Below are 19,952 nucleotides of genomic sequence, written 5' to 3'. Positions count from 1 at the left end.
TTTTTTTGCCTCAAAGGTCAAAAGGTCAAAGATGAAGTGAAAGTGCTGAACTAACAGTTTCCTCCATATCTAGGAAAGGGTTCAAGTTATCTTGAAACTTACTACATATTTTTGCATGTTCTGCCTGACAGTGATTATCTTAATATGAATTTAAGGGTCAAATCCCAGATGAAAATGGCAACAATTTACTATTCAATACAGAAATTGCACTTTTTCTCCATACCTTGAAAATTACTCAGTGCATAAACTTATGAATGGATCAAAGTCAAGTTTAAAGTTCTTAAATCTCCAAATACATGCTCTCCTATTCATCCAATTAAACCTAGGTCAAGGAAGGTGAACATTCAACACATTTGTGACAAACTTCTCATTTTAATATTTTGCCAATTTTGTGAAAATGTAATCACACATTGTCCACATGTACTGTAGACCTATTAGGAGAACCATGCATTATGGCGGAGGCATACCAGTCGCCATAGGGACATTTCTAGTTAGGTAGCGACATTTCTAGTTAGGTCTACGTCTAGATCTACTCTAGATCTAGTCTATCTAGGGCTAGGCCCCTAACTGTTATTGTATGTATGTATCCTTGGTAATTCGTTCTATTCCAAAATCCTTTCGACCACACGTACTGCTTGATCCATATCTTGCACTTCTCCAAACTTGTTTTTGGTTTCGGAAAAAGGATGAAAAATACTCCGAGCATCTCAGGCCTCTTCCCCACTTACTGCGACCAGCCCCATACGCATAGCGTAATGGGGCTGCAGACTGTAGCATTCAGGATCATGACAGGGCAGTATCACGGACAAATATCAACTTAAAATCAAAAAATTTCTTCAATTTGAAGACTTGCCAGTGAAGTTGAAGTATTGACAACAGGGTTTGTGCAACATTTGGTTCTGTCAATAGTCCCTTTCTGTTCGAATTGAGGAGCCTGGGAGAGCTACACTGAATTGACGGCCAGCGCATGCGCACACATCACATGCGCACAAATTTCAAATCCATTGACTGGATAAGATGTCTGTGTGCGCATGCGCTGGCCGTCAATTCAGTCTATGGGGCTGTATGCCCTCCTGGTGTTTGATGATGTCAGCCATGGGTTGAATATATAGACTGAAAAGAAGCTGTGGTCGGGGAGGTACACTGTAAGAGGTGAACCAAGATTTCACGCTCATGGAGATGCCAAAGTGGCTTATTAAACGAGCTAGCAGAATATCATGGTCAACACAGTCAAATGCAGCAGACAGGTCTAGGAAGACGAAGGTGACAAGCTTGTCCAGTGCTCTGAAGATGGCATCTTGTACCTTCAAGAGAACAGTTCAGTACCATGCCATCAGTTAGCTGACTGGTTCTCAACATAGAAATCATTTGTTTCCAGATATTTCAAAACTTGACACAAAGCAGCTTTCTCAATTATCTTCAAAAGAAATGAAAGATTGGAGACTGGTCTGTTGTTTTTCAAGATATTGCATGTTGAGGTTTCTTGATCAGTGGAGTCACCACAGCTTCAACGATGATGGGAAGACACCGCTGCTGAGTGATGTGTCAGCAATTGATGCAATGTACAGGAGTAAAGTGTTGATGGTCTCCTTCAGCAGCCATGTAGGTATTGGATCTAGCAAACATGACTTGTTAGATACAGAGTGGATTAATTTGTACACCTCTGGTGTTTGCATCTTTCTCCAGCGCCTTTCAAGTTTTCGCCGTGAACGTCTCGCTTGGTGAATTTCATTCATATACCAAGGAGGATGACGGCAAAAACGATGAACACTCTTGGTGGAAGGACAATGTTGGTTGAGCACATCCAGAATGGTACTGTTGTAGAATGTAGCCTGATCATCAACATCACCATCGAAAGTAAAGTCATGAAAGGCTTCTCTAATGTCTGTGATGAAGGAACCCTTGTCCAAGTTTTGTAAGTTTCTGCAATGTGATGTTGCAACATGTTGCTTACATTTCAGCTAATGATAAAATTATCTGAGTAGAGTTTATCACCAGCTCAACAGTCAACCTCAGGTGAGTCATCCAGCGTGGAGATTACAAGGTCAAGAGTGTGGCCTAGTTTGTTTGTTACAGTAGTGACGTGCTGCTGCAGACCTGCTTCTTCAATGATTACCAAGAAACATGCAACATCGGGCTTACTAGGGGTATCTACGTGCACGTTGAAATCACCCATGATGAGAAGCTTCCAGGAATGCATAATCAGCTCACAAACAAGTTCCTCAAACTCCTGAAGAAATTCCTGTGTCTTAAATCCATTCCTTGAGGAGGGTGAAGGTCTGTAGATGACAACATAACATATTGACCGTGAGGGATTGGTAACAGCAGCTAATCTACATCAGTACATCTGACCACCTATCTGTTATAGTATGCTATTATATCCCTATAATTGCCCTAACATCGAACAAAAACTTTTACACAGTAAGCCTACCTTACACCGCCCGTGTCCCCCAGGCCGCGCGTACGTGCGCACGTAACCGTCACCCGCCATGACTCTTCCTCTTTCCCGTTCGCCCTCCAACACGTTCGGACGTATTTCTGAGATCGCTAGTGAAAATCCAACCACATCGATGGAATCCTCCAACAATCAGGCAAAATCTTTCCTTATTTTTACTCCTTGATTGTTGTTTCACATTAGAAGATCTTTTTGTCATTATTTGTTACCGAGAAAGGGGTAAAATTGCGAATTTTCTCTCGCTCCAATCCTCGGTGATTTTGCTTCGCGCTGCCCCATACGTTAGTGTGGTGTGTGCACCGCGCCTCGGATCTCGCCACGCACTGACAGGTTTTTTCCCCCTTTCTCGTCTTAGCCTACCTACAGTTCGGCTTCTTGTCGTCTCTTTTATGTTTTTCCTCCTCCCGTTCATTAAATTTCGATCCTCACGGGAGTCCTTTGGTGTTTTTCGATCTTTTTGATGTGTTTAGAAACACCGAGGATACTACGTAGGCTCTACGCCGCGAGTTGGTAGCTCGTTACCGTAATTAGACTATGGCACGCCACTTGTGCCTTAATTACCGGTCGTAGACCTATGGCAAGCCGATTGGCTATAAATTACCAGCTTGCAGACATATGGCACGCCATTGGGGCCTTAATTATCGTTTGTAGGCCTTATGGCAAGCCGATTTTGACTTTATACTCCTTGTCTTTGGGTTCTTGACCCCAGACTCGGTTCTTTTTGCATGCTGCATGTGCTCTGTGCCCCCTTGGGCCCTTATTAAGGTGGCCCTCGCCTATGGCGCGCCACTGGGGCCTTATTTAAACTTTATCTTTTATGTGTTTTGGGGGTTTTTACCCCTCTTTTCGCACATGTCTCATGATTCCTTGTTACTCCATGGGTCTTTGTCATGCTGTGCTTTCAACGATATCTTCTTGTCTGCCCAGGTTCGCCTGGCCATTCCAGACTGGGACGCACATGCAGTCTGCGCGCTGCACCGCACGTGCTCTCGGTCTGATCCCTGTGCAACTTGCTCCACTTGGTCAGACCCCTTGTGGGTCACGCTGGAGGCTTGGCTGTCCTCTCACCCCCCCCCCCATCCAAAGGGCTCCGGCCCTGGTTCCGTCCGCGGCCGCACGGCCGACGGACGTAGAGCTTTCTGCTCGGAACCCCCTCGTGGAGGGAGACTCTTTACCGGTCACTGAACCGGAGGGGCTTGGATCCGGCTCTGCCGATCCGCCCCTTGAGATTCTCGCTTCCGAGGGAAGTGACTCGGGGGAGGAGGGTGGTCGTCCTTGGCGCCCTTACCGGAGCTTGGCTGGCCTCTCTTCCCCGACTCTAACCGGCCTTTGGGGTTCGAGAGTGGTGGGGAGCCGCCACGAGCGTCTTTGCTCATGAGAGCCGCCCCCACCCCGCCCGCTCGCAGCCTTCCTGCTAGAGCGGCTTCCAGCCTCGGCCCTACCTGTTCACCACCATCCGGCCCTCCCAGGCAGGCGGCGGCGGTGTTCGGGTGTGGTGGTGCGTCAGCTGCGGGTCCGCCCCGGCTGCCCACTACGCGGGCCCCCTCCTCCCTCCAACCCGGCCAGCACGCCACGGTGCGTGGCCCTAGGTTGGTAGCTGCCCGCGCTCTTAACAAGCCGGCACCTACCACCTCCGGAACCCTCCCCGACCCGCCCACTCGGGCGGCGCGGGTCGAGCCTCCCACCCGGGACTGGCAGCTTTCAGCGGCGTCCTCGACCGGCACCCCACCGGCCGGAACAGCCCTTAAGCTCGTCCCTTGGGACGTTGAAGAAGAAAAAGAAGGCTAAGAAAAGGCCTCCCACGGCTCCTGCCTCTCCCTCTTCCAAAAAGTCCAAAACCTCGGGCAAGAAAAAGAAGGCTCCCAGGGCTCAGCCCAGCGAAGCTGAACTCTGAGGTTTTCAGCCGCTTCGCAGAGAGCCGAGGCTGGTCTCTCCCCGGCCCTCCGGCCGAATTGACCGCTGCCGCTTCAGTGCCCTCGGCCCCGCCACCGCCACGCAGGGAGCTCATTGCCGGTACGAGCCGTGCTCCTGCGGCGTTGGGGGCATCGACTGCGCCGCCCGGTCCCGGCCGCTGCCAGTCAGGCTCCGACGGCTACCATCCCTTCAGGTGGTCTACCCTTCCCGCCCCCTCGGCCCCCCCCGCCCTTCCTCGGGCCCGGCGGCCCGAGCCATGTTGGGTGATAGCACACTGCCGGCGGAGAGTCTCTCCCCAGCACTGGCGTCCCCCTCTTTCCCGCCCTTCCCCGATCAGTTCGGGGTCCCTGCCTCTGAGTCTGACCCCTCTTCAGAGTGGGAGTCTATGTCCACCTCGGCGGCGCCCTCCCTGATTGGGACTGAGGCCCCACCTGGGTTGAAGCACCTCAGTGAGGAGGCGGAAACCTTGCTCCTCCGCTACCTGGAGGACTTTTATACGGTCAGCCCGGACCCTGCGGAGCAGCAGCCCCAGGCGTCCCGGCTCTTCCGTGGGGGATCGGGTGCTCAACCCGGCATCCCCCTTATGGCTGATTTCAGAGATGAATGTGGGCGCATTGCTTGCGAACCCTCCCCCAGGGGTGGTCCCCCTGGTTTGAGGAGAGCGTTCACCTTTCAACCGGGCGACATGGCCCATTTTTTGTCCCCGGAGACCCTGTCCCCCGAGCTCCTTGCTCTAGGCGACTACGTGGGGAAGGTCAACCCCCTCCATAGGCGCACCTTCTTGGAGGAAGATAAAAGGTGGACGCGCATGTCCATCTTGGCCAGGTCCACTATGCATCTGGCAGCGTATGCGGGTGCTCTGACCAATCTGGCTGTGCAGGTGGACGACCTGCGGGTCTCCCCGGAGGACAGGCAGTTGCTCGAGGCACTGCTCATGTCGATCTCAGAGCAGCTCTGGAAACAATCCACCCGTGCAGCCTTGTACACGACTCATCGTCGCAGGAACCTGGCACTAGAAGCACTGGGTTTTTTCGGCCAGACAGCAGGTTCAGCTGACCACTGACATGCCCTGCGAGGGTCCCTTTCTGTTCTCAGGACAGTTTGCCCCTCGGATCAGGGATGAGTTAACAAGGTGCCAACAGGCCCGTGAATTGGCCACGCAGCTCAGGACTGTCCAGCCTCGAGCCCCCCGACCCCGCGGAGCAGCTCGCCCGGCGGCGGTTCCCCCCCCGCGTTACGGTCACCTTGCCTCCCCCTAAGCCGTCCCGCCGCTCTGGCCGCGGTCGCCGCAGTCACAGGGGTAGAGACAGACAGCGAGGATCAACCCTCCCGGCCGCCAGGGGCCGCGGCGGCTTTTGACTCCTTGCCCCGAGCGCTTCAGGCCTCCCCAGCAGGGGTAGGCGGCCACCTTCAGGCCTTCCAGTCGCCCTGGGCGGCCATTATGGACGACGCTTTCGTGCTCTCCGTTGTAGGCGGTGGCTTCTCCATCGAGCTCGCCACTCCCTTGCCCGGAGGCGTCATCCGTCTTCCCCCCCCCCCACTTGCCTCCCCTCAGGCGCCGAGGCATGGCGGCCAAGATCGCCGCCCTGTTAGCGAAGGGGGCAGTGGAACGGATCTGCGACCACCCATGGCTCTCCCTTTCCCCTACCTTTCTGGTTCCCAAGCGCTCGGGGAGCTTTCGCCTTATTCTCAACCTCAAGAGAATAAACTGGCATATCCGTACAGAGCATTTTCGTATGGAGACTTTGGCGTCCATACTTCCTTGTTTCAGACCAGGAGACTGGACAGTCTCCATAGATCTCAAGGATGCTTACCTCCACGTCCTGATTGCACCAGCATCCAGGGACCTGCTGGGCTTCTCCTTCGGGGGGAACGTGTTCCGTTTCCGCGCCCTGCCTTTCGGTCTGAAACCCGCACCACGCCTGTTCACCAGGCTCATCTCGTGTAGCAGCCTTTCTCCGGCAACAAGGCCTGAGAGTATTTTGCTACCTGGACGATTGGCTGTTAGCAGCCAGCTCCCAGACTCTGCTCTCTCACCAGTTGTCGTTCCTGCTGAGAACAGTGCAGTCACTCGGGTTTCTAATAAATTGGGAGAAGTCGGAGCTCGTGCCCACACGATGTCCAACCTTCCTGGGTGCGGTGATCGACATCCCCCGTCAGCTGGCGCGCCCCAGCCCAGCTCGGGTGATTACGATCATATCAGGCGGCAGCGGCAGGTACCTGCCAGATCTTTCCTTCAGTTCCTGGGGTATCTGGCGAGCCTGGTCGATGTGTTACCGGACTGTCGGCTACACATGCGTCCTCTGCAGATCCATCTGCTCGATCATTTCCACCCATCTCGGGATCCCTTGACGAAAATGGTTCCCCTGCCCCCGGTCACCCGCCTGCTGTTCAGGCGGTGGTGTTGCCCAGAGTTTCTGAGCAGGGGCAACCCTCTGCAGCCCCCACAACCCACGCTCACAGTGACTACCGATGCCTCCCACCAGGGTTGGGGTGGTCACTGTCAGGGGCTCCATGCCTATGGGGACTGGTGCCTTTTGGCTACCCTCCCCCACATCAATGTGCTAGAGTTCCAAACGGTTATCCTGTCCCTTTACCGCCTCTTGCCCCTAATCCAGGGCCAGGCTGTGTTGATTCGCACGGACAATGTCACAGTGGCGGCGTACATCAACAAGCAGAGAGGCACACACTCCACACGCTTGAACGCCCTCGCTGCCACACTGTGGAGATGGTGCAGACGCAGGAGGATCTTTCCCATTGCCTTGTATATACTGGGCAGGGACAACCTCATTGCGGACTTTCTGTCCCGGGGCCGGGTCCTCCCCTCCGAGTGGAGACTCAACCCGCGAATCATGAATCTACTGGTGAACCAGATGCCACCGCTGGAGGTGGATCTCTTCGCCTCGGAGCTGAATGCTCAGCTACCCAGGTACTGCGCGAGAGTGCAGGACCCCGCAGCCTGGCGGCTGGACGCCTTCTCCTTCCAGTGGAAGGGGTTCAGAGGCTATGCATTCCCTCCCTTTCCCCTCATTCCCCGCGTCCTGCGGAAGATAAGACGGGACCAGGCGACCATCCTCTTCATAGCCCCTTGGTGGCCAAGGAGGTCATGGTTTCTAGAGCTCACGAACCTACTAGTGGGGAGCCCAGACCTAATAGCGCAGCCAGTGTCGGGAGATCTCCATCCCCGACCGAGCTTGCTCCACTTGACTGCCTGGCCCTTATCAGGGAATCCGGCACTCAGGCGGGCTTGTCAGAACGAGTTGCTTCACTTGTTGCCCGCAGCCGGAGGGAATCCACCCGGGAAGCTTACAATTCCCGTTTGGCTGGATACTATTCCTGGTGCCAGTCTCGCGGGGTGGATCCACGTTCGGCCCCTTTGAGAGATGTGGCGGACTTTTTGGTTTCCCTTTTCGACAAAGGTTTAACCATCTCTACCATTCATGGCTATCGCTCTGCCATCGCGGCAGTGCACACCGGTTTCGCGGATGGGTCCAGTATTTCTACTGCCCCTTCCCTCTCTGGCTTAGTCCGTGCCTTCTTCTTGGAACGCCCTCCGTCGAGGAGATTGCTCCCTTCCTGGAGCCTTCCTCGTGTCCTGGAGGCTCTCGCCAGGTCGCCTTTCGAGCCCTTAGCCGAGGCCTCCCTTAGAGACTTAACCATCAAGACAGTTTTTCTTTTGGCTATGACTTCCGGGCAGCGCTGTAGTGCGCTTCACGCCCTGTCTACCCTGCAGGGCCACATACATTGGGAACGTTCGTTCCTTCGTTTGTGGCCAAGAATCGAACGGCAGCTTCCAGTCCAGTTGAGATCTTCATCCAACCCCTGGCCGCTCACTCCTCTATTGCAGAGGATAAAGTTTGGTGTCTGGTGCGGGCTCTGAAATATTACTGGGCCCGTACCAAAGACCGACGCTCCGGGGATCAACTTTTTGTAGTTACGAAGGAGCCCTTCTCTGCTGCCTCTAAAGACACCATATCGAAGTGGATTGTGGCCGCTATCAAAGTGGCTGGTCCAGAGGCTCTCTCCCCGGGCGTAGCGCCCCGCGCACATGACACTAGAGGGATCAGCGCTTCCTGGGCCCTATTTGCAGGAGTGTCGGTCGAGGAGATCCAAAAAGCAGCCTATTGGCGTTCTCCCAATTCATTCATTTTTTATCTTCGGGACGTTCCCGCTGCAGTGCCCTCTTTCTCTAGGGCAGCCCTTTTTTTCAGTGGCGAAGTCCCGTTGATTACACCGCCTTACAGCCAAGCCTCCCTTGTTAGTCCGTGTCGGTCTAGCATACTATAACAGATAGGTGGTCGGATGTACTGATGTAGATCATGAGGATCAGGCGTGATCCTCTTATCTACGAGGTACATCGACCACCTATCTGTGTCTTCCCCTCGCCTCGCGGCGCGACTTGACTGTGTGTCCCGGTTACGGGTGACCTTGTTATGTGGAACTGGAGGAAGAGTCATGGCAGGTGACGGGATACGTGCGCACGTACGCGCGGCCTGGGGGACACGGGCGGTGTAAGGTAGGCTTACTGTGTAAAAGTTTTTGTTCGATGTTAGGGCAATTATAGGGATATAATAGCACACTATAACAGATAGGTGGTCGATGTACCTCGTAGATAAGAGGATCACGCCTGATCCTCATGGTTCAAAGGTGTCGTGAGGAGACAAGACGTTGATACTTGCAGTGGACAAGTTCAATGCAGTTTTGTATATGACTGCTATCCCACCATGAGGGTCATTCCCACCACGGACCACACTCAAGAATGTATAACCTGCTGGTATGCACTCATCAATGACAACCTGATCAACACTATGCAACCAGGTCTCTGCAAGGAACATGACATCCACATTGTTATCAATGACATGTTCAAGCAGGAGGTTAGTCTTGTTTCTCACAGAATTGCAGTTCCATAATTGAACATTCAGTTTACAACCATATTCCTGAGGTACATTCACAATGTTACTCAGATTTCTGCTATTGTCATTACGTACCATACCTCATAGTGCTAAACCCTGTCAGTGATATTTGATGCCGAGTATACACAAATCTGTCTCTGCTTTCACCTTCCACCAAGCTTGCCATGATGCTTCCTGCATCTTCTCTGATGACCAGCACTCTGTTTTGATTTCAAGAGCAGATAGATTAACAGGTGCCTGCATGAGTATGTCAACCTCTCTGCTATTAGGATTCCGGTGTAGAAGAAAAGCTCTATCATAGACAAGTTGTGTACCATCCTGTGCAGTATCAGCTATTTTGAATCCAGTGTCCAATTCTGAAGAAGGCAACATCAAGGCCAAGGCAGTTAGAACAATGAGAACAATGCTGGTGGTAGCGCCCATCTCCATTGTTACCTTGGGGCATGAAAGGGCAACTAAGACATGCGTCCTTTGTTGTCGTGGCTGACTGAACTTGAATGAGTCATGCTTGTAGACAAGCAGCAGTGACCAGTGCACCCAACACAAAATGGCTCATGCATGGAAACTCAAGGCCAGCTGAGGCAAAGAAATTATATCCTTCAAGCACACACACCAGGGGCTGAAAATGTCCAGAAATTACCCAGTTGGTTCCTGAAGGAAATCTCTGTTACTGTTGTTAACAAACTTCAAATGAAATGTCCAGAGCATTCAGGAGGATATTGGAGAGCAGATGAAGAGGTTGATCTGCTAGGCGTGCCACCTTTCTCCTTGTTGCAAATTTGGGACAAAACCGATTATTTTTGCCACCACTTAGTTCCATCTATGACGGCAGTGCAGAAGACTGGAAGTGTTATGTGGAATGTTTCGAACTTTACCTGTTGGTGAATGGGCTCTCGGTGCCTATTGAGCCATCACAGAGCGTAAGCGACAGAGAGGAGCGGGACCTAGCAAAACAGGTCATTGCTATGTTCTTACATTCAATTGGACCGAAGTATTACAGTCTCGTGAGAGATTTAGTCGTGCCAGCCACCCTGCAAACAAAGTCCTACAATGAACTTAAGACAGTTCTACGAAGGCATTTGAAGTTGACACCAATGGTCTTTGCAGAAAGATGAAAGGTTATTCATCACGATCAAGCATCGGACGTGTCTACCAGTGATTATGTGGTCCAGCTCAAACATTTGAGTGTGAATTGCCAACATTGGGAAAAAGTGAATGAACAACTTCGGGACAGATTTATCAGCAGCATTAACAATGAATCTGCTTTGCTGAAGTTAATGCAAAAAGCAACGAAAAACCCCAGATTTTCGTTCAGAGAGGCAGTAGACTACGCACTGCAGAGAGAAACAGCAGCAGAAGAAGCCCGTGCTATGCATAATCAGAGTTCACAGACTGGCATGGCAGATTACAGCGGCGCTAGACCAACTACCAGGACCAGTACCAGCGTGAACGCAGTCTACAGCAAGTTGCAAGGTTCTACGGGCAGCGAGAGGAAGGAACAACACAAGTGCTATTGCTGTGGGAGGAACCATGCACCTGATCAATGTTGGTTAAAGTCAGCTACTTGTAGATACTGTCTGAAGAAAGGACACATTGAAAGGAAGTGCCAGAGTAACACAAAACAAATGAAAAACAAGAACAAAGAACACACAGACTCTAGATCCAAGACTAGGACAGAAAAAGAAAGATGGTATTCATAATGTTAAGGGAAGTAATAAATACTGGTACCGGTACAATGATGTGTCTGACAACAGTGAGAGTGAGTCTGATACTAGTTCTGACAAAGAAAGTGATGTTGAGTATGATCGCACTATGTTCAAGTTGAGGACTGAGAGTAGTGCTGTTTTGGCCCCCATTGAGATTGAAGGTAAACTGACATAGATGGAGGTCAATATAGGGTCAAGTATAATCATGATAAGATTGTCATACCGTACTATGAAAAGCATTTGTCCCACTTGAAAATGGACCAGATCAAGAGGTAGTTTGTGAGTTTCACAGGAGAGACAGTTGAGCCTGTTAAGTCCAAGTCAGATATGGAATGTACCAAGGTAGACTTAGCCCTGTATGTACTGGAATGTTCAGAGTACATGTTACTAGGTCGTGATTGGTTAGGAGTAATACCACTAAACTGGAAGTCGCTAGTCCAGGCAAGTCTTGGTACTAGTTCCTTAGACCAGAAAGCGAACGTGCATGTGGGCTAAGTAATCAATTAGTCCAGAAACACATGAAGCTCTTTGATGGACAGCTAGGTAAATTGTCCCGTACAAAGGCTAGCGTAAGGGTGAAAGATGATGCTATACCAGTCAGGACTAAGCTCTACGAAGTCCTATATGCACTAAAGGCAGGGGTAGAACGGGAACTGGAGCGATTCCATAAGTGTGGTGTACTTACACCAATAGAACACACTGAATGGAGCACAGGCATAGTACCTCTCCCTAAAAAAAAAAAAAAAATGGTACAGTTAGGCTGTGTGACAATTACAAGTGCACCGTACCATCCGAGTACAAATGGACAAGCAGAGTGTTTTGTCCAAACACTCAAACAGTCCATGCATGCCTCAAGATCTGATGGAGGATTTGCACAAGCAAAGCTAGATCCTTGGTGACCTACCGCAGTGCAGCACATGGTGTCACCTAGAATCACCTGCTTCGCACTTTTACTTGATCTTTGACCTTTTGACCTTTGATCTTTTGGCAAGAAACTTCCCACAGAATCTTTATTGGGTAATACATGACACAGGTGTATATCAAGTTTCAAGAAAAATTCTGCAGGCATTGCAAAAATATGAGGAAAGTATATAGTGACATTTTGAGGAGTTGGCCTTGACCTTTGACCCTCGACCTTTGAACCATGACCCCCAACTTCCCTAGATAATCACTGCCAGTTAGTGCATGCATATATACTAAGTTCAATGAAGATACCTTGAACCATTTGCAAGATTTGAAGAAAAACATGAAATTTCAGTATTTTGACTTGACCTTTCACCTTTAACCTTTTGGCGTCATGACCCGAAATTCTTTCTGGAGAATCTCTATTTGGTAGTACATGTATACATGCACTAAGTTTCAAGGAAATACCTTCAGGCATTGCATGGATATGGGGGATATAGTGAAGTTTGGAGTATTTGCCGATAGACCTTTGACCTCGAGCATGTGCACCTAAAAATTGATAGGCACAACTTTGCTCACTCATACATATACATGCCAGGTTTCATTAGGATACTGTTTTTTAGTTACCCAGTACACTGTCCACAAAATGATTACAGACTGACAGATGGACAGACAGACAGAAGGACGGACGGACAGACAACCCAAAAACGTAATGGCCGGAATTCACGAAGGTGGTACAATTGAAACCATGGTTTAAACCACAGACAATTTGTATGGAGCGCCATGTGTCGCATGGCCTATTTCGTTCCAAAATCAGTCATTTCGTCGACAAAATGACCATTTCATTTCACCATGCCTCCAGGACCTCTTCATGGAGGAGGCATAAAAAAAAAACTATGATATAGTATTGAGATACAGATAGTGTTCTCTGTTTTTCAAGTGTGATCAAATAGAGCTTGCACATGCACAGCGTTGTCAACATATTGTTATGGATATTAGATAGCACAGCCGCAGTTTGAGATCTTATAACTAATTTGCGATGAGAGAATTTAGGCACACCATTAACTCTGGACCCCCTCAGCCCCTGAACATAATTTATGTTTACTTGTCTTAGCCCATGACACCGTACTGCATGGTTAATGTGAATGATACGTGTATGTGAGTCCATGTGAAAGGAAAATTAGAACAGGCTACATGCCAGTTAGCCTGTTGGCCTCGATCAGCAGATCATCCATGTACTGCTCTGTGTCATGATATGAATGTGCTAGGGGACTGTCTGAACCTACAGGTACATACATTCCAGAAGTGATGTGTGATATTGGTAAAATTAGAACATTTTTGAATGAGTTTGTTCATGTGTGCTTGTCAGTCAGACAAGTCTATGACGACCAATCATTTATCAAGGCCACTGTACTTGCTTCCATGCAGAGCATTTGACATGTCATAGAACCTGCATATGAAGACCACCTGCCCATGCAGACTGCATGCTTTTTCTGTCTCCCTTTGCTGTCCACGCAGGGTATGGTAGAGCCTGGAGACAAAGTTAGTGCCACCCTTCGGAGGGAGTTTAGTGAGGAGGCCCTGGGAACTCTCAATAAGTCCGTGGAGGAGCAAGCCAATATCAGGGAGTGTGTGGACAAGCTCTTTGCAGAAGGCATAGAGGTACATTTTACATCTTTGCGAGAAAGAATCATGCAGGTACCTTATTTTTCTGACACGTGTACCTGGAAAGTTTTTAACTCTCATGTAAGGGGTCTGTGAATAACTTCTATAGTCATTATATTGGCTGTAAACTTCATATGCCCTTTTAATTTGTATTGTGTTTAGGTTTTTAGAATTTAACTTTGGTCCTGCTTTTAAGTCTAGAGTTTGATAAGATTGCATAATGTGAATTTGATGAAATCTTGAATGAGTTAGTTATATTTGAAAATGTTAATGTATAGGCAAAAGAATATTGATAGTTAAGTGGTACATGTAGTTACTGGCTTCACTTTCAATATGAAGTAAGCATTGTCAAGTCAGAGCCTAGTGATTTGAAGGGTGAACTTAAATAGACCTTTCCATTTGATCTCGAGAGGTGTGCTGCTATAATTTTCTTTACTGTTAGATTGTGAAGAACATCCAAGTGGAAATTAAGATTCTGATATAGCTTTGCAAACAAATTCAGCATTAATGTTTAACTGTTTGTTTTGTTGTTGTTTTTTGCAGGTTTATAAAGGATATGTTGATGACCCTCGCAATACAGACAATGCTTGGATGGAAACAGTTGCCATGAACTTTCATGATGAAGATGGTGCAGCATTTGGCTCCTTCACTCTTGAGGTTTGTAGGGGTAATGTGTTAATGATTAAAATTATGTATGGGTGAGAATTTTGAATGATGTACAATTGCTGATTTTCACATCTTATGACACTCTTTCCCTCAGAACACACCAGGATGATCTTAGAAACTATTTTCTTTCATGTCATATGAAAGTCTGCTAAATTTCCTTGGATCCAGAAAATGTGTGGGATGGTATACATTTGACTATATTTTGTATCTACTTCATTTCGCTTTACTTACCTATCGATGTAATAATTGCCATTCTAATGCCGATTAGAATTGCCCCCAGTAACTAAAAATTTTCTTGAACCTCCCGTTGCCCTGGCAACAACAGGGAAACCCCTCACACACTCCCCCTATATAAGCCCGTGCGCGGCCTTCCGCTCATGATGAGTACTTGCCCACCAGGAGTAGCTCCACATGACAGATAAGATTGTTCCTTTATACTTTTTATCCGGATTTTAATCTTCTTACAGTAGTTCTATCCTACTTGATCTTTCGGCTCCTTCTATTAGGCGAGTCTTGGTTGATTTCATGTTCCTTTTTGCGCCCTTTCTAGTGCATTATGCCTAATTTTTCGAGTTCATTGCCTCCCCGTACTAACACTACTGCGGAGGCTGTCCACAGCAACTTAGCGAAGGCGGGATCTTATACCGTACCCGCTAAAGCGGGGCAGGGTACGAAGAAGAGGCCTAGCAATTCCGTGCCTTCTGCCTCCACTCCACCTTCTAAGAAGGGAAAAAAGAGCGAGAATAAATCTAAGAGTGTCCCTCGCTGTCTTTCCTGTCCGGCCGAAAAACCAGCCTCTCAAACAGTGGTTTTTCCTGCCGTGAAATCCACCGATTCTACTCTGGCCCCGCCGACTAAGTCGGTAGGCACCAGTGAGTCCACGAACGCAAGCCAGCCTGCTAACGAAGATACTAGCAGTGTGAGTTTCTTACCAGCCAGTTCGATCGATCCCACAGCGGCCTGCAACTTCTTTAAGCAGGCTTTACGGACGGTTTTTCTTACGCAAAACCAGAGAACCCTTCCTGCACGGGCGGGCGATTCTACAGGTTCCTCGGTCTTCCCGACCTTACGGCAAACTGTTAGCTATCCTCCGGGGTCCCTTCCCGCACGGGCGGGCGATGCGACAGGTCCCTGGAATCCCTCCCCAGCCACCGTATCGCAAGCTCCGTCGCTCCCGGGTATCGGGTCTCGCTACCACTCTCGCGAACCAACGATCAGTTTGGGTGGCTATTCCGATGATGAGTTCGGATACCGCCCCCCAAAAATAGCTTCTCGTGCGAGAAACTGGGCAGATGATACCGGTACTAGTTTCCCATCCTCTCACTCAGTGCACTCTATCAGATCAGAGGGTCGGGAAAGCCTTTTTACCGATGATCAACCTTCTTCTGAAAAAGAAACAACAAAACAGGCAGGTAGAAGGGATGGTCAGACAGCTGCTGAAATACTTATCAAATACTGTCCTCAGTTAAAGGCCAAGTCTACTGATGCTGAGGGAAAAGAAGATGCCAAGCCCATTTTTTGCTTGGAATCCAAACTGTTTGCTCATAGCCAGGGACCCAGTGCAGTGAAACTCGACACCCCTTTCGCTGCTTGTTACACCAAACTAGTCCACTCATCCCTGAGTTCTCGCTCTTGCCGATATGACTCTCCATCCGGCTTTCGTTTTGACAAAGATTTTAGCGCAATATTCAGCACCCCCATAGTCCCGGAGGCAGAATTCCACATGGGTGATGCTTGTGCACGCAAAACCAATTTCAGCGGTATGAGGTCTCGAGCTTTCCGAAAGACAGATTCACAGATTGCCCTCATTGACAAGGTAGCTCGCACCTCTATGAGCAGCATACCAAAGCTACCTAATCACGGCCCAAAGGGAGGCAGACTGTTTAGCTATCGACAAGGAGGATCAGAAAAAGATCTCTGATCTGCTTCTTCGCATCTCAGACCTCCAGTTTGAACAGGCAGCCCGAACAGCGTTACCGTGTTCCAAGTTTCGCAGAACTCGGGTGATGGAACAGCTCAAATTAGAGAAAGAGGCTGACACCATACTCGCAAAACTGCCTTACACGGGCCCAGATCTCTTTGCGGGAAAGTTTCAGCAGGTACTGGAGGACACCCATAGTCCCGGAGGTAGCATTCTGCGTGGGTGATGCTTGTGCACGCAAAACCAACTTCAACGGTATGAGGTCTCGAGCTTTCCGAAAGACAGATTCACAGATTGCCCTCATTGACAAGGTAGCTCGCACCTCTATGAGCAGCATACCAAAGCTACCTAATCACGGCCCAAAGGGAGGCAGACTGTTTAGCTATCGACAAGGAGGATCAGAAAAAGATCTCTGATCTGCTTCTTCGCATCTCAGACCTCCAGTTTGAACAGGCAGCCCGAACAGCGTTACTGTGTTCCAAGTTTCGCAGAACTCAGGTGATGGAACAGAAAGAGGCTAACACCATACTCACAAAACTGCCTTGCACGGGCCCAGATCTCCTTGCGGGAAAGTTTCAGCAGGTTCTGGAGGACACCATTGCAGCGTCTAGCACAGCAGACAAGACCGCCTACAAGCTGAGCAATCCCAACCAATCCTTTCAACCCTCAAGGGACCAAATGCCTCCGCGGTCAGGGTCCTTCCGTGAGGGTGGCCTTCCCAAGGTTTCTCATATCAGAGACAACTGTACAGGCAGTCTTACAGGCCATCACTCGACTCTCGCAGGCATGAAGGTAGAGAGCTTGGTGGAAGACCGTTTAGACAGTCTTGGGGACAGCACTCAACCCCCCCCCCCCCCCCCCGAATGCAGTCATCTGCCCCCAGCGGGACCATTCATCGCAGTTATGACTATCTCAAACAGCATTCAGGGCAAGCCTCAGTAGGGGGCAGACTCAAAGTCTTTGCCCAACGATGGTCACAGATAACAACAGACAAATTGGTGCTCTCAATAATCCAGAAGAGATATGTACCCAAGCTGACTCACCCAGATTTGCTTCCGAACATAAACAAAAAAACCAACCTGCCAACAAACCCAAGAAAAAGAAGGGCCTTGTTACACGAAGTAGAGTCCTTATTAATGAAACGAGTTATCATACAGGTTCACACAAGAAGGCATCTTGTGATATCCCCAGTCTTCCTTCACCCCCAAGCGAAAAGGCGGTTTCCGCATGGTGTTGAATGTAAAAAAGCTGAATCGATACATTGCGAACTGAACTTTCAAAATGGAAAATCTCTGCAACATACTTATCTCATCAAAGCAAATGACTGGGCGGCTTCCATAGATTTAGTAGACGCCTACCTTCACATCCCCATTGCTCACGCTGCACAGCATCTCTTCGGTTTCGCAGTGGGAAACAAAGTGTACCAATATCGGGCTCTGCCATTTGGTCTCAAGACTGCACCCCGCATCTTTACTCAAATTGTACAGGCAATCGCAGTCCACGTACGAGAAAGGGGCATTCAAATTTTCGTCTATCTAGATGACTGGCTTGTAATAGCGGACACTGCAGACACACTACGCCATCACTTAACCCGTTGAGGACGAATCCCGAGTATACTCGGGCAGGTGTCTATAGGAAATGCGTGTTGTAGCAAAATCAAACCGTCCTCAACGGGTTAAACATTACATTAGATCTGGTTTCCGAGCTGGGTTTTCTAGTGAACTACAAAAAGTCCCAGCTCAAACCTACTCAGACTCCGGAATTCTTAGGCTTTCATATAACATGAAAGAAAATGGTGTCTAAGATCATTCTCTTGTGTTCTGAGGGAAAGAGTATCATAAGGTGTAAAAATTAGCAATTGTACATTGTTCAAAATTCTCACCCCTATATACATAATAGTATATGATATATACATGTATTTGTATAGATATACAGCGGGTTCACTGTGGCATAATGAATCACATTCATGGGTAAAATAAGATGCAACATTTTCAAATAGTTTGGATTGCTGTCATTGAGGAGTAGTGTAAACTTGTACATTTTACAACACACTCATATTTATTACATCACATACAAGATGGAGGAATTTGATATTTCCTGAAAGTGGCAGTAGTGTTCCATGGGGCACATAATGTGAGTAAGAAGTTGATCTTTGACCCTGAATTGAATTAAATTTGAAGCAGACCCCCTGTGCAATGCCCCAACGGTCCAAAGCACAGGTGAAAAACAATATTTTTTACAGATGAAGTAGCTGAGCAGACACTCTTGTAGAATTGCATGTGTATGCATATCGGGGAAAGAACAAATTCCATGACAGTTCCAGGGATGTTTGATGAAATTAAACCTGGAATCATTCCCTCAAAGCACATTCTGAAAAAAAATTGGCATGAGTCATTCTTACACCCAGAAATTTTTGCAGATACACTGTACCTTGTAGGCCAGTGATAATGCATGATTTGAGACCTTTTAAAAAGTAGTTAGAATTTGTTGATGAACTGTCATCAAGGGGCAGTGTAAGGATTTTGCATCATGGTAGAATTTCCCTCAAAGCTCAGATGAGCATCAAGTCCCATGGGACTCGTGTTTGACTTTTTGCCAATGTGTGCCCTTCACAGTCTATCATATGTGTAGATTGGATTAGTGTCCTATGTTATTCTGACTGGTTGTATCATATTTTACATTCATTTCTTCCAGGCAAGTGATGATGCCCAGAGTGTGAGATGGCAGAGGGTGAGCTCTAAAATCCCGCTCTTTGCCAGCCATACAGCCATGCTCAAAAAGGTTGCAGAGCTACACAACGCTGCTTTCTGAAACTGGATGCTCAATGATCTGTCCAGTTAGCAATCTCCAGATGATTCATCATCAAAGAATTTACTCTTCGCTCCCTCCTGGTAATGGAACAACATTTCCTGCCTGAAAGCAAGTAGTGGAACGATATTTCCAATTTGAAAAAATAAATAAATAAATAAATAAAACTTTATGCTTCCGATACATCAATGTACTTGTAGAAGTCGATTTGATTGTTCTTTCATGGATATAAATGAATTTATGTGGACATGATTTTTGTGGCCATCCGTCACTTCTGCTTTATGCTAATTGTTAATCATATACCCAGTACTTCGAGTGTGGTATTGCTCATGATATAACTGATATATTATCATTTTGATAGGATACATCTCATAGTTACAAAGTTATTTGGATTCAGGTTTCCACAGCAGTTACTATTTCAATGATGAGTAGAACCTTGGACACTTCCATGGTGCTTCAACTATACATGTCGTCAAGTCTACTACAAAGCCACAACTAAACTAAGATGCTACAAACTGCTAAACGGGTATCTTTATATTCTGAAGGCATGTGCATTACTACAAGCTACATAACTGTGTGAGTGCCCCCAATAACATGGCACCTTCATTGAGTTTTTATTGATTAAATGCTTAGACACTGTGTCATTGTTTGTATGTGTTGGTTGTTGTTGTTTTGTTTAGCTTAAAGACATGGTCATTTTCTGTGACAGCAGTCTGTTAACAGTCAGAATGACAAAGAACAGTTTTTGTAACAAAATTCAAGACAAACACAGGCTATCACCGTGAGCCAAGCATTTTACATAGATTATAGTTGCAAAGTGGATAGATCAAAGCTTGATGTGCTTACACAGTTATTCGGAGGTGCCATGAATAGTTATATAACCCTTTAATAACCCTTTGCAAAGTAGAAGTCAATAATTTTTAGCATAAGATTTGCAAAGATACTATAGATCTGCCCAAAGGAGAAAGAGATATGAGAGAATTTTATCTGAACAGCATGAT

The 19,952-nt window shown here is 48.1% G+C and overlaps 1 protein-coding gene across 1 annotated transcript in view; it reads left to right on the top strand.

Moving 5' to 3' along the window:
• The window catches only part of LOC140238363 (transient receptor potential cation channel subfamily M member-like 2), a 370,479-nt gene extending 351,429 nt beyond the window's left edge, over window positions 1-19,050 (top strand). The window contains exons 32-34 of the mRNA XM_072318295.1: window positions 13,410-13,553; window positions 14,100-14,213; window positions 18,838-19,050. Coding sequence (XP_072174396.1) covers window positions 13,410-13,553; window positions 14,100-14,213; window positions 18,838-18,954 — 375 coding nt within the window. The 3' untranslated portion in view covers window positions 18,955-19,050. The remainder of the gene's footprint in view (window positions 1-13,409; window positions 13,554-14,099; window positions 14,214-18,837) is intronic.
• Window positions 19,051-19,952: the final 902 nt, after the last annotated feature.

This window comes from Diadema setosum, chromosome 14 (assembly GCF_964275005.1).
Source record: "Diadema setosum chromosome 14, eeDiaSeto1, whole genome shotgun sequence".
Lineage (NCBI taxonomy): Eukaryota > Metazoa > Echinodermata > Echinoidea > Diadematoida > Diadematidae > Diadema > Diadema setosum.
Note: the sequence above shows the minus strand (reverse complement) of the source record. Positions and strands in the feature narration are given on the sequence as shown.